The sequence below is a fragment of the Balaenoptera musculus genome, chromosome 16 (genome assembly GCF_009873245.2).
Source record: "Balaenoptera musculus isolate JJ_BM4_2016_0621 chromosome 16, mBalMus1.pri.v3, whole genome shotgun sequence".
Taxonomy (NCBI): domain Eukaryota; kingdom Metazoa; phylum Chordata; class Mammalia; order Artiodactyla; family Balaenopteridae; genus Balaenoptera; species Balaenoptera musculus.
Genome location: NC_045800.1, coordinates 58,179,441 through 58,194,124, shown reverse-complemented (window position 1 = coordinate 58,194,124; position 14,684 = coordinate 58,179,441). Strand labels below are relative to the sequence as shown.

At 40.2% G+C, this 14,684-nt stretch overlaps 1 protein-coding gene across 5 annotated transcripts in view; it reads right to left on the bottom strand.

Annotated features, from left to right (window-relative positions):
• Positions 1-14,684, bottom strand: part of KCNMA1 (potassium calcium-activated channel subfamily M alpha 1) — a 745,231-nt gene that overhangs the window by 22,586 nt on the left and 707,961 nt on the right. For all 5 annotated transcript variants that reach the window (XM_036829453.1, XM_036829449.1, XM_036829450.1 and 2 more), the window contains one exon: positions 12,750-12,880. In XM_036829453.1, the coding sequence (XP_036685348.1) occupies positions 12,750-12,880 (131 nt within the window). The remainder of the gene's footprint in view (positions 1-12,749; positions 12,881-14,684) is intronic.

The following is a 14,684-nucleotide window of genomic DNA, read 5'->3' as shown; positions in this document are numbered from 1 at the left end:
TATCCACAGAAGACATGATCTTGTAAATAGAAAATCCTAAAGAATCCACTAAAATGATATTATAGGTAATAAATGAGTTCAGCAAGGTTGCAGGATACAAAAAACAATACACAAAAATCATCTGTGTATCTATGTACTTGCAATGAACAATATAAGAATGAAATTAAGACAATTAAATTAAAACAATTCTCATTGGGGCTTCCCTGGTGGTGCAGTGGTTGAGAATCTGCCTGCCAATGCAGGGGACACGGGTTCGAGCCCTGGTGTGGTAGGATCCCACATGCCACGGAGCAACTGGGCCCGTGAGCCACAATTACTGAGCCTGCGCTCTAGAGCCTGCAAGCCACAACTACTGAGCCTGCGTGCCACAACTACTGAAGCCCATGTGCCTAGAGCCTGTGCTCCGCAACAAGAGAGGCCGCGATGGTGAGAGGCCCGCGCACCGCGATGAAGAGTGGTCCCCACTTGCTGCAACTGGAGAAAGCCCTCGCACAGAAACGAGGACTCAACACAGTCATAAATAAATAAATAAATAAATAAATAAAAGAACGTGAATTTCTTTAAAAAAAAAAAAACAACAATTCTTATTATAATAGTTTCACAAAGAATGGAATACTTAGGAATAAATTTAGGAGGTTCAAGATTGGTACACTGGAAACTACAAAATATAGTTGAAATAAATTAAAGAAAATCTAAATAAATGGAAAGACATCTCAACTTCATGGATTGGAAGACTTAGCATTCTTAAGATGGCAATACTCCCCCAAACAATCTACAGATTCAATGCAATCGCTATCAAAACCCCAAAGACCATTTTTACAGAAATGGAAAAACTGATTTTAAAATTCATGTGAAATTGCAAGCACACCCAAATAACCACACCATCCTGAAAAGGAAAAACAAAGTTGGAGGACTCACACTTCCTGATTTTAAAATATACTACAAAGCTACTATAATCAAGAGAGTATGGTATTGCCATAAGGATAGACATGGACTATGGGAATCAAATTGAGAGTCCAGAAATAAACTCATACACTTTGTATCAACTGATTTTCAACAAAGGTGCCAAGACCATTCTACAGAGAAAGAATATAGTCTCTTAAACAAATGTTGCTACCACAACTGGGTATCCACATTCAGAAGAATAAATTTGGACCCCTACCTCACACAATATACAAAAATTAATTCAAAATGGATCAAAGACCTAAATATAAAAGGTAAAACTATAAAACACTTAGAAAAAAACATAAAGGTAAATCATTATGAACTTTGATTTGAAAACTGATTCTTAAATATGACACCCAAAGCATAGGCAACAAAAGAAAAAATATATGTAAATTAAACTTCATCAAAATTGAGAATTGTGCACAAAGTACACTATCCAGAAAGTGAAAAGAAACCCTACAGAGTGAGAGAAAATATTTGCAAACCGTATATCCCATAAGGGTCTAGTATCCAAATATATATTAAAAAATCTTGCAACACAAGAACATAAAGAAAAGTGACTCAAATTTAAAAGTGGACAAAATACTTGAATAAACATTTCTCTGAAAAAGATATACAAATGTTAAACAAACAAATGAAAAGATGCTTAACATCACTAGTCATCAGGGAAATGCAAATCAAAACCTCAATAAGACACCTCTTCACACCCACTAGGATGGCTAAAATAAAAAAGAAAGATCATAACAAGAGTTTGTGAGGATGTGGAGAAATTAGAACCCTAACACAATGCTGGTGGGAATATAAAATGATACAGCCACTTAGGGAAACAGTTTGGCAGTTCCTCATATGGTTAAACAAGTTACCATATAACCCAGTAATTCTGCTCCTAGGTATATACCCAAGAGAAATGAAAAAATATGTCCATATGAAAACTTGTACATGGATGTTTATAGCAGCATTATTCATAATAGCTAAAAGGTAGAAATAATCCAAATGTCCATCACCTAATGAATGCACAAACAAAATGTGTTATATCCATGCATGATCATTAGGCCATAAAAAGGTATGGAGTACTAATACATGCTCCAACATGGATGAACCTTCCAAACATTATGCTAAGTAAAAGAAGCCAGTCACAAAACCAAAATCAAACTCTGGTGTCTCAGAGATAAAGAGGAAAAAACAAAACAAAACAGGCAAAGAAAAGTATATTTAAAGGGAAAAATTTTAAATATTACGTTAAGTGACTTAACTCTATGTTCATAATTAAAAATTACAATAAATATATAACATATTTATGGAGAAAATATTATAACTGAAATATGAACAGCAAAACTAATTAGTCATTATAGCAAATTAAACATGGACTGAGAGTCATATGTAAAATTGATATGTGAAATATCATTGTGTTTCTTGTTTTCACAGCTCAAAGAGACTGAAATATAAGGAAATGAAGGATGTAATAAGGGTATTTAGTAGATCTGTGCTAAACTTCGTAACATTTTAGATAGCTTCCAAACAATAATTACAAAGTATGATCAATGGCCCAAAGTATAAAATCTCAATATATATAATAAAGTATAAGCTGTATGGTCTATATTTAAAAAATAAATAGAGTAGTAGGTACAAAAGTAAATATCCCAACACTTACAAGTTTTTTTTAAAAAGTATCCTAAATAACTGTGGGTGAAGATGGAAATCAAACTCAGAATACAGAGTATTAAAAATTATTTGAAAATGACATATAAAAATGTCATGGATTGAGGCCAAAGCTACAGAGACAAATTCAGAGCCTTAAATGCTTTTATTATTAAATATGAAAGCATTTCAGCAAATAATTCTAAGTATTAAAAGAATTTTTTGTTGTTCTTTTTTATCTTAGAAAAACAGAAGGATGAAATAATAAAGCATCAATTAATGAAATAGCAAGAGGATATTTAGTGAGTTTAGTGAGTTGATATGTTTTTAAGCTTGATAAAATTATGCTAAATTTCCTCTGGAAACAGTTTATGAAATTGTCCTCTGAGGTATTATAATAAATATTAAAGATTTTATAACTAAACATTGTAGGCAATATTAAAAATTAGAAAATCAATTAGAATGGATTGAAAATCAGGGCCTTGGGCCAAATCCTTACTGCCACCTGTTTGGTTTTTTTTAATAAAGTTTTATTGAGACCCAGACATGCCCACTTGTTTACTAAAATGCTTTACTAAAATGCTTTCAGCTTTTGTGCTAAAATGGCAGAATTGAGTAGTTTCAACAGAGTCTGTATGGCTCTCAAAAGCCTAAAATATTCACCATCTGGCCCTTTACAAAAAAGTTTGCTGTTTTGTTTCTTAATATGATAAGGAAAGCATAATGCACCATGGAGAAGGGATGTTTACTCAGCAAATGATTTAGGGGAAATTGGTTATCTGGAAAAAAATTTTTTTCAACAATATGGTAATGATTAAATAAATAATGATACACTTATGTGACTTACATTGTACAGATATTAATATTATGCTTTCAGAGCATGTTATGTTATATGACATAACATTAAAATATTCAAAAAGCAGGATCCAAAAATGACTATGATCTAAAACTCATGTTAAAAGTGCAGACCCCCACAGATATAGTTATAGTTATGTAAAAATATTTAGTATTATATAAATACTAAATACTTAGTATTACATAGTATTATGTTATAGTTATGTAAAAATATTATTTATTTAGTACCCCCAAATTTTACATGGCGATTAATTCCTGGTAATAGAATTCTGACTGATTTTCATCTTTTCCTATAATTTTATTTATTTTATATATTTTCTACTATGAAAATATATTTATTCTAAATTTCTAAAAAAGGCAGTAAATGGAATTTATACAACTCAGTAGCAAAAAAATCCCCAAAATTTGATTAAAAAATGGGCAAAGGAACTGAATAGACATTTTTCCAAAGAAGATATTCAAATGGCCAACAGTTACGTTAAAACAGGGGTCCCCAACCCCCGGGCCGTGGACCAGTACCCCTCTTCAGCCTGTTAGGAACCGAGTTGCACAGCAGGAGGTGAGTGGCGGGCAAGCGAGCGAAGCTTCATCTGCCGCTCCCCATCGCTCACGTTACCGCCTGAACCATCCCTCCACCCCACCCCCCGCCCCCATCTGTGGAAAAACCGTCCTCCACGAAACCGGTCTCTGGTGCCAAAAAGGTTGGGGACCACTGCCTTAAAAGATGCTCAACATCACTAATCATCAGGGAAATGCAAATCAAAACCACAGTGAGATATCATCTCACACCTGTTAGAATGACTACTGTCAAAAAGACAAGAAATAACAAGCGTTGGTGAGGATGTGGAGAAAAGGAAACCTTTGTATGCTGCTAATGGGAATGTAAATTGATACAGCCACTATGGAAAACAGTATGGTGGCGCCTCGAAAAATTACAAACATAGATAGCTACCATATGATCTGGCAATTCCACTTCTGGATATATATCCAAAGGAAATGAAGTAACTATCTCAAAGTGATAGATATCTTTTGTACCCCACGTTCACTGTGGCATTATTTACAATAGCTAAGACATGGAAACAACCTAAGTATCCAGTGAGAGATGAATGGATAAAGAAAATGTGGTATATATACAATGGAATAATATTTAGCCATAAAAAGAAGGAAATCTTTCCATCTGCAACAACACGGATGAATTCTGAGAGCATTAAGCTAAGTGAAACAAGTCGGAGAAATACAGATACTGTATACTCTCACTTATATGTGAAATCTAAACAAAATGGATCTTACAGAAACAGAGAACAGATTGGTTGTTGCCAGGGGCAGGAGGTGCAGGTTGGGGAAATGAGTGAAGGTGGTCATAGGATATAAACTGCAGTTATATAATTAATAAATTCTGGGGACATAACGTACTATAACATAGTGCCCGCACTTAACAATACCATATTGAATATTTGAAAACTGCTTAAGAGAGTAGACTTTTAAAGTTCTCAGCAACAATGACAACAAAAAATTGCTGGTGAGGTGATGGATTAACGAACCTTACTGTTGTAATCATTTCACAATATATACATATAACATTGCACACCTTAAACTTACATAATGTTATAAGTCAATTATATCTCAAAGTTGGGAGGGGAGAAGGAGGTAAATGCTATAAAATAGTTAAAGGCAAAAAATATAGCCACAAACAACCTGATGAAAATATAGCTGAATATTTAACCAATCTCAGGATGCCTGATGAGTTCTCTTGTTCAGCAAGCACTTTTTAGGCATAAAAACTATAGAAGAATTCACAAAAGAAAATATGCATTTACATGGTTATACACACAAATTGAAATTATGTGTACTTCAGAACTACCATAACACAATTAAAGGGCCCCCTAAGGAAAATGATAATCAGTGCCCGCTAAAGTGCAAGAGATGGCATTTACACACCAGTGATGGTAGTGCAACTGGTACAATTGTTTCTGGGGGATAATCTGGCAATGTCTACCAAGAGCTTTAAACATGTTCACATTTGTTAAAAGCCCAGTAAGCTTACCTCAAGATAATAAGTTGCTTCTTGCTCAAAGATTTACGTACAGTAATACTTATCACAGGGTTAATTATTGTTAAAATAAAAAAATTAAAAATTGAAATGCCCCACAATAGATAATGTTTAAATAGATTCTGGAACAACCATATGTCTGAGTCTCAGGAAGTCCTATGGAGGTCTTGCAGTGATACCCAAGAATATGACATGATTAAATACTCTGAGAAAAATACTAACTCTGAAAAGAAAAACAACCAAGATATAAAACTGGGTGATTCCATATTTATCTACCCATCTGGAAGGAAATATACCAAAATACTAACCATGCTGATCTTTGGGTGTTGGGAATATGGTTTGTTTAAATTTTCTTCTTTATATATATCTGAGCTTTCAAAATTTTCCAACTGAACATGAATACATTGTCTAAGGAAAACACAGTCAGTGGTTCTTAAACAAAGAACACTCTAAGTTCTGCTCTGCAACGGTAAGTCAGGAAGGTCATCATGAAAGGCTCTTGTTTCGTCAGATCTTTAGGATTTGACCTTAACATGTTTCCCCTTCTGTGTTGAAATCAGTTACACTGAAACAGCATAATCTTTTCGATCAATCAGTCGCTGACATTTATTGAGCACCTACTAATCCCTGGATCTTGGTTTGGACTGAAATTGTACGCTACTCCAAGAGTGTGTCACTTTCAAAATTGCTCACCAAGGGGTATAATTTCAGGGTGGGTCAGAGCATTTTACAGGTCGCTGAAAAATACTGGAACCACTCATGACACTGAACACAATTCTCTGCCCCCTGAGCTGGGACTATATCCCAGATCTCTCTCCTTTCTCTTTTTTCATGCAGGCATCAAGGAGCAGTGCTTTGGGCCACAGTACCTGCTGTGGCAGAGAATAATGACGTCTGTTAGCAGAGCACTCTTGCTCCCATTTTGATGCCCCAATATTCAGCTGCAGGGAAGTACTTTGAGCACTGCATACGGGTATGCTCCGAGCATGTTTCAAGGTCTCTTTGTGATCTGAGCAACTCAGTGGAAAGACAATGCTTCCCCTGAAAAAGGATGTCCAGTCAGCCATTTTGGAGGGCACACATTTCATTATGGGGCCAGGGTACCACTCACAGAGTACAGAGCAGTCTGCAATTAAATATCACATCTAGCGCTTTCTGCCTAGGAAGTGACTGTTTCAGCATCATGGGGGCAAACCAGGTGCTAGGACGTCAAATGCCAATCATCAAAGACTATTCCTGTGCAGGATGTGGCAGCTAGAATAAGCCTCTCTACAACTCACCTGACCCAGAAGGCACAATTCTTTTCTGGGTTAACGGAAACACTAGATTGAAGAAACACAGAATTCTTTAATATGTAGGTGTGATCCTTTGCCTCCTACGCTTTTGTACTGCTAGTCTTTTCTGTGCCCTACCATAGCCCATGTTCACTATGCCTGTGCTAGAAGCCTTGTGAGGGAGTCTCACATAGAACCTCCAACCCTGGCAGGACTAGTCTTCAGGGATGCTTTGGCTAGAGGACTTTGCAATGGCTGTTCCTGTGTCACATGTTTGTTGGGGAGTTTAAGAGAACGGAGTTCTCCAGGGTCCTGCTCAGTGCCTGGGATCCAGAGACCTGTGTAGTCTAAGGAATATGGGAGTCCCTCTTCCCAGTGCTAAGGTCAGGGTTCCACATCTGGTCAGGGCAGCCTATCATCTAAGTATGGCAACATGGCACCCCTGGATCTATGTACAGACTTCAGAATTCAGCTGCTGTAGTTTAAAATCCCTGCTTTGCCTTTCAATAGCTATGACAATAGGAAAGTTGCCCAACTTTTCTAGGTCTCGGACTCCTCATCCATATAACAGGGATTAAAACAAAACAAAACAAAACCCAGATTACAGGATAGTGTTAAATGAGATAGTTTGTGTAATTCTAATGCACAACAAATACTCAATAAATGATTGTTTATAAAAAGAACAACCAGCTAACAGTGCAACCAATTTAGAAAATCCCTTTCTCCCTGTGCCTCTGCGTTCTCAGCTCTAATATCAGAGAGCTGGCCCAGATCACATGTGTGACCCCTTAGCCTCTAAACTTTGGGGATTCTCAGATTCTGTAAAGTAGACAGAATATCAGACATTGAGGAAACCCAGAAATGCTGGGGAAAGGACCAGCAGATTACACCAGGGAAATCTGAGCCCGCAGCGCCATCTAGCCTGCCCACGGAGGTCCCTCTGTGCCTGGGTCTCCAACACGCTGGAGCATCTTCCTTTTTTCATTTTTTTGAAGTATAATTACCAGAGCTTATGTTTCACAGTTAATGCTGTCAAGCCTTTTAAACTAATTGGTCTTTCATAGAAAATTTAACTGAAAATTAACACATCTTTTAATAACATTGCCTTAACTTTAATGGCACTTTGCCTTTCGTTTCTAATTGCTCTAAAATTGTCATTTTCCATGTCATAGCTGCCATTTTTTATATTTGCTAGTTTTCATGGTGTAGATTTTTATTTTTAGTATTTTTCTTTCATGAGGGATGAGAACTATTTGATTTTCTTTTCCATCCCGGGCCTGCCTGGCCTGATGTGACAGCAGTGGCATGTTCTGAGTCCATTTGCCATGCTGACAGCGGTGCTAGATCATCTGCTGCACGGTGGACCATGGACTGTCTGTCCCTTTGTGAGCTACACTGCCTAAATGGTGGCTCTTGAGTGGAGTGTAAGGAGTAGAGCCACAGAGGAAGAATTTGTTTATGTAACTGACGTCACATGGCACCGGGCTGCCTGAGAACTCAGCCTTCTCGGTAACGCACCTCAAGGGTTCAGCCCTTCATGTGAGTACAGTTAAGAGAGTAAATCATGTGGTTCATCTTCCAGATGGTCCTATTCTCCAGTCTTAGCAACATAAGTTCAGTTATTTCTGGAAGAGAGGCCAGCTCTCTGCCTTGGAAAGCTAGTTACCCTCACCCCCAGCTGCTCTCTTCTGATTTTCAGTGTCAGCTTCCAAGTTATCTTCTAAGACAGCTTTACTCTGACCACTGTGGCTAAAATAGGTCTCCACACCCATTCAAACTATTTTATGTTCTTCAAATTAGTTATCCTTATCTGATATTATTCAGGTACCCACTGACATAGTTACTGTCACTTATGTAGTGACTGCCCACTAGAATGACAGTTCAAACCACACAAGGGCAGGGTCTTTATCTTTCTTCTTCACTGCTGGATGCCCAGCATGAATAATAGTGCCTGGCATTTAGTAAGTGCCCAATAACGTATTGATTAATAACAGTAAATGCATATAGAGCTTGCCATGTGCTAAGCACTGCACTAATCACTCATTCAATCATCTCAACAGTCCTATGAGGTAGGTACTACTATTATTCCCATTTTAAAGATGAGAAAACTAAGGCACAAAGAGGTTAAGGTTATACAACCAGTAAGTGGCAGTGCTGGGATCCACATGCAAGCAGTCTGGCTCTTGAGTCCCTGACTAATTTTTTTCTTTCTAGGGAGGGTCCAGGTAGAACTCAAACTGGGGTGAGGGTAGGGGAAAGTGGGTGCTGTGTGGAAAAGAAATCTACATACTCATGTGCCAGTTTTACCAAGAGGCTTCATCTTTTCCATGTGTGTATGAGCATCAAGCTGGATCATTCTGAAAAATACATTTCTTGCGTTCTTCTTCTTAGAGGCATATACCCATAAGCATAATTATTCCCTCTCATCATGTGTTTCTGCTGTTGATTTGCAGGAAAAAGCCAGGAGACCATGTCTGTAACATCCCTAGCTGTTCTAGGAATGCGTGTGATGAATCGAAACATTATTCTTTTTCACAAATGAAGCAGTAAGCAGCAGGAGTTGAGTTATGAAGGACAATATTCAGAGAGTGTTTAGACACATGATTAAATGGCAATTTGGGGAGGAGCGCTAGGAAAAGGAGATCATAGACATCTAAAGAGATGTGCGTGTGGATGTAGCGATATTGCTTGTAAGCGAATGCCTGAGATGGCGGCTTACCTCCAGCTCCTGCTGTTTGGAGTCTCACTTTCTCAATTTATATTCCCGCCAACGCTTTTAGTTCCTTCTACTTACTGCCTTGGTACTAGATAATCTCCTATTTTTTTCATAAATTAGGGTTGGGGTGGAATGCCAAGAAATCGCAAGTAATCAGAAGGTCTAGATCCAATTGGGTCTGTTGAACCAGACCCAATTTGAGACCTCACTGTGGAATGTGTTTATCCTAGACAATGAAAACAAGGCCTGGAATAAGTGGATAGGCATTTTGAGTAATGATTTGAGAAGTCACAACAGTGGATCAGTTAAATAGGTCTTGCTTCAACACTTAAAGCAGGTTTATTCACATTATTGTCCAAAATAATATTGTCTGCAATAATAATAATGAAGTGCTTTGTACAGTTCTGGACCCTCAATAAATGATGCTGCCGCTGATCATGACAATGACGGTTACTAGATTCCTGACACCGCTTTTTCCCAGGCTGGAACTGAGAAGTGCTGCTTTGCTAGCAGACTGCTGTATTCATACACGCCTTAGCCACCTTCTCCCAAACATTTTAGTTTGCATTTCAAAGGAGATGAGAGACAGATTTTTAAAAAAATGTCAAACCAATCCACTTTGATTTCTCAGCTGAGTTTCCCTCTACAGTGATGTTGTAGAGAGAACGGTGCGACTCAAAACTAGATGTGCCACTCACTCCCACCCCATGGCCACAGTGTGCCCCCTTGACTGTGTAGAGGTGAAGTGCTTTGGTGCTTAAAAACAGTTTTATTCCTTGGAACCAGGGCTGGCTTCATGGGTGTGTGGCCTGCGTTGTCACCCAGGGCCCATGCTCAGAAGAGTCCCTCATTTGGTTCAATGCTCTGCTGTCACCATTTTGAAATTCTTAGTAACTTATGAAAAAGTAGGCTTTCAAATTATGTAGCTGGCCCCACCTGGAATATACGGCATGTCTGATCTGTGGAAACAATTTTGTAAGTTTGGATTTTTAAAAATTTGGATCGAGTATTTTAGAGTTCTGAAAAAAATCTACTATAGGGCTTCCCTGGTGGCGCAGTGGTTGAGAGTCTGCCTGCTAATGCAGGGGACACGGGTTCAAGCCCTGGTCTGGGAGGATCCCACATGCCGCGGAGCAACTGGGCCCGTGAGCCACAACTACTGAGCCTGCACGTCTGGAGCCTGTGCTCCGCAACAAGAGAGGCCGCGATAGTGAGAGGCCCGCGCACCGCGATGAAGAGTGGTCCCCGCTTGCCGCAACTAGAGAAAGCCCTCGCGCAGAAACAAAGACCCAACACAGCCAAAAATAAATTAAAAAAAAAAAAATCTACTATAAACTGTTTCATCATCTTTTAGTGAGAACAGTCTTCTGAAATCTGTCTGATTAGGATCAGAAATAAAATGAAACTTCTGAGGAGATGAATTACAGAAATCTGTTTGAAAGTGGACCTGGAGACTGCGAGGACTATTACAGAGAATACACACTGGAATAAGCACCTCCTGTTGCTTCCATCACGCCCTCTGGCCTGCTTAGGGAGTTTGCCCAAACTAAGCCCAACATCACTGGCAGGTAGAAAGGTGAGGCTCAGTATCCTCAGACCATCAGAAGGGTCGTGAGCCCTGGGAAAGCAAGACGGCCTTCAGTAAGGGCTGCTTTCTCTCCTCCTTGGCTTGGCAAGCAGTGGGATGGCATGAAGCCCAGTCAACCTTAATTCAGATGAATGTTGTTTCATATTTATTTTTAGATCTATAATTCTGATTTTTCACTAAGATATGCTTGTAGTTGGACCACATTCAGGAATATAGAATAACCTAAATTAGTCTTAAAAAGCTTTATGTTTTCTCTTTCCTCAAATAGAGGTCCTTCTGGGATTAGCTTTAATGAATAGATGAGAATAATGCATAATTAGCATATCAGTTGTTTAACACATGCAGGAGAATAGCCTTCTTTTTCTTTTTTTTTTTGAGAATAGCCTTCTTAAGCATTTGAAGAAATATATGTGTATAAAAACTCTCTGGGCTATGTTTATGGTTTTAATGGATTCAATAGAACTCTATTTTTGTGGTTTCTCCAAAGGTCAGTTTTTATCCAGCTTATGTCTGTATTTATAAAAAGAGTGAAGTTGAGAATTCCCCAATAAAAAGACTTTTCTATATAATAAATAAAGCCACTCAGTGGGAACACTTCATAATCTCCATTCTAGTCTGCTTTGCCTTTTGTAGCTCAAGATGGCTTCTTTAAGACGGGACCTACTTTTTAATTGTCATTTGATTTTGGTCTCACAAGTGAAAACACAAACGCCTTGATTGTTTGATGCATATCAAGTTATGAAAGAAACCGAAGATGCTTTGGATCCCGGGGCCAGCCCACCCTCCTCTCTCTGCCATCGCTCTGCGCCTTCACTGGGGCAGAGAACAGGGCAGGCCTTGCCTCACACCCACGCCTCTCCCAGGACTGAGTCCCGGTGACTGGCAGTGACCTAGGAGACACCTTTGACACTATGTCCTCTTCCGCCTTTGCTCATATTCAATCTATTCCCAAGTCCTCTCGATTTTACTGACAAACACCACTCAAACCCATCCACCTTCCTCCAGCCCCGAGGGCTCTACCCTACTCCATGCTACGAGAGCCCCTTACCCAGACTTCCCGCTGCCATCTTGCCTCCTGAGCCATCCTCCAGATACCTGCCCAGGCAATGCCCTCAAAACATAAACCTGACCACATCACTTGCCAACTTAAAACCCTTCAACGCCTCCTTACTGCTCTTAAGAGAAAGACCAAAAACATGAAAATGGGTTTTGAGGTCCTGTGGGTCCAACTCTGCCTTGTCCTCCCCTTCTCCTCTCTCACTGAGGTCCAGCGACCCAGGCTTTCTTTGCCTTCTTTGAGCCTGTCAGGTACCCCTTCTCCCCACGAGGCCTTTACCTTTGTTGTCCTTCTTTGGGGGATTCTCTTCCCCATAAAATCTCCCATCTTTATTGCTCAGATCTTGACATAAAATATATATTCTTTCTTTGGAGAAATCTTTCTCCGATCCCGAGACCACATCAAGTGCTTACCTATATTTACTCATAGCCTTCCTTGCACTTTCAAGAATTTATAATCAGACGGTTATCTGTGTGCTAATTTAATTAATATCAGGATCCTCTTCCAGACGGCAAGCTTGGTGTGGTTCGGCTCTCCAGGGTAGTTCAAGCTCCAGCCCATGCCCCTCATGCATGGGAGGCTGGAGGCGCTCTGTCCCTGGGTCCCCGTGTCCCCCACCTACTCACCGCACTCATGAGTGAATCCAGGACGCTGACGGCAAATGCTGTCCCACATGCAAACGGCTGCGTGAGGTACAGCTCTGTGTCGGGGTCATCGTCATCGTCTTGGTCCAGAAACTGAACATTAGTATCGTTCACTAGGAAAAGCGTAAAGTAAGAATTAGATCAAAAGACCACATGCGGGCAGCAGAGTCAGAGAAAGAGCAGGCTATCGGTTTAGAAACACTGAAGTCACTGAAAAGGAAAGAAAAGCATGGGAGAAGCTGTTGATGGAGCTCAGGGTGGGGGTCGGTGGGACTCAACGGACTGCTCCGAGGTGCTTGTTCAAGGTTCCCAGGCCTGGAGAGCAGTGACGTCAAGCAGACGTGCTCCACGGCAGGCTGGTGGAGCTGGCGGACAGTGCTGGTCAATTCTTTGGTATAGTTTTAGATCGTGACGAAAAACACTCTGAAGCGTGTTTTTGGTAGCTAAGTCCTTTGAGAGATGGCCATATTTCAAGGATGAGGAGCCATGAGTAGCCATGCTGGGATGGGAAGTTTAGCCACAAGGGAAAGAAAGCAATTTATCGAGAGTGAAAAGCAACAGATTGGGAGCATGGCAAAGGCAAATAGCAAGGAATCCACCCTCTGGCACCACCCACAGAGCCTGCCCGGGGCGGGGAGGACGGGTCTAGGTAGTGCCTCGTGTCTGGGCCTTAATCCAGGCCCAAACCCAACAAGTCCTGTTCAATACAAAGGATGAACCCCTGGCTGTCTCCAGCTGCTTGCTGACAAAGATTTGCTCTGCATTCCGAGGTGCTTGGGGATGCCCACGTTCTCCCTTTTCCCTCCTCAACAGCTCAATCTTTTACGTGCTTCAGCTCAAGCAGACGCAGCATTTGATGCTGTATTTCATTTCCATCTGAGGATTCCTCAAGGACTCCTCTGGCACGCACGTGCAGACTGATTGGTTGTGTCACCGAGATGTCTTTAACTTATTAAAAATTAAATGACAAATTAATTTCCATTCCCATCTTGGCATCAGAAATTATCAGTTTTGCAGAGCAAGTAATGGCGGGGAAAGTGTGTGGTGGGGGAGGAGATGAGCGCTTGTGATTTCTGGAATAATTATGGTGCTTTTAGGAAGAGAATAGATGAGGTTTCCCTTTTCTGATTCCTTTCTAAAGGTATCAGCAGCTAATTCTCTTTCCTGGAGTTACTGTTTTACTTTTTTTTTTCCGTAAGGAACTTTTGGGATCACTTCTTTTTTTGTTGTTGTTGTTGTTTTTAACTTTTGTTTGTTTACCGTATGAGGCAGAATAAAGGATAATAGGATAAAAGGCTGGGCATGGAATTATTTTTAAATGACACCATCTTGTTTCCCTAGAGAAAGATCCTAATGGGGGAAAATCTTTGCTCTCTGTTCTTTCAACGTTTATCATGTTTGGGTGCCCACTATCCTCTCAGTGCTTGAGCTACAGGCTAGTGAAAATGCAAAACACCCAGGATCTGACAACTGGGCTTTGAATCCAGGCCCTGTCACTAACTCCCCCGAGCAAAGCATTTTATCATTCTTCACCTTAGTTTCTCCCTCTGTAAAATGCGGGAAATATTAGTAGCTCTCCTGAGGCTGACAGGAGGCTCCTATGAGATTCTGCTTGGTGAACCTGGCCCGGCACCTTGATAAATGGTAGCTGCTCTCATGATTTCACGTTCAGTCCATGTTCTGTTAACACTATGAACATTCCCAGCTTCCCTCTGCCCCTCTCAGAAGCACGTAAATAAGGCCTTGCTCAGGGATCCTGCCAGGGTCATGCGGTAGCTTTTCCTCTCCTCCCTTCATTTACCCAGAAGCATGCTGTGGCCCACAGTTTAGTCTTCCTGCTTTGTGAATGGGAAAATGTGAACCTGGGACGAGATGCAGACGGACCTGGCTTTAACTACCTGTAGGGGCTGCGGAGGG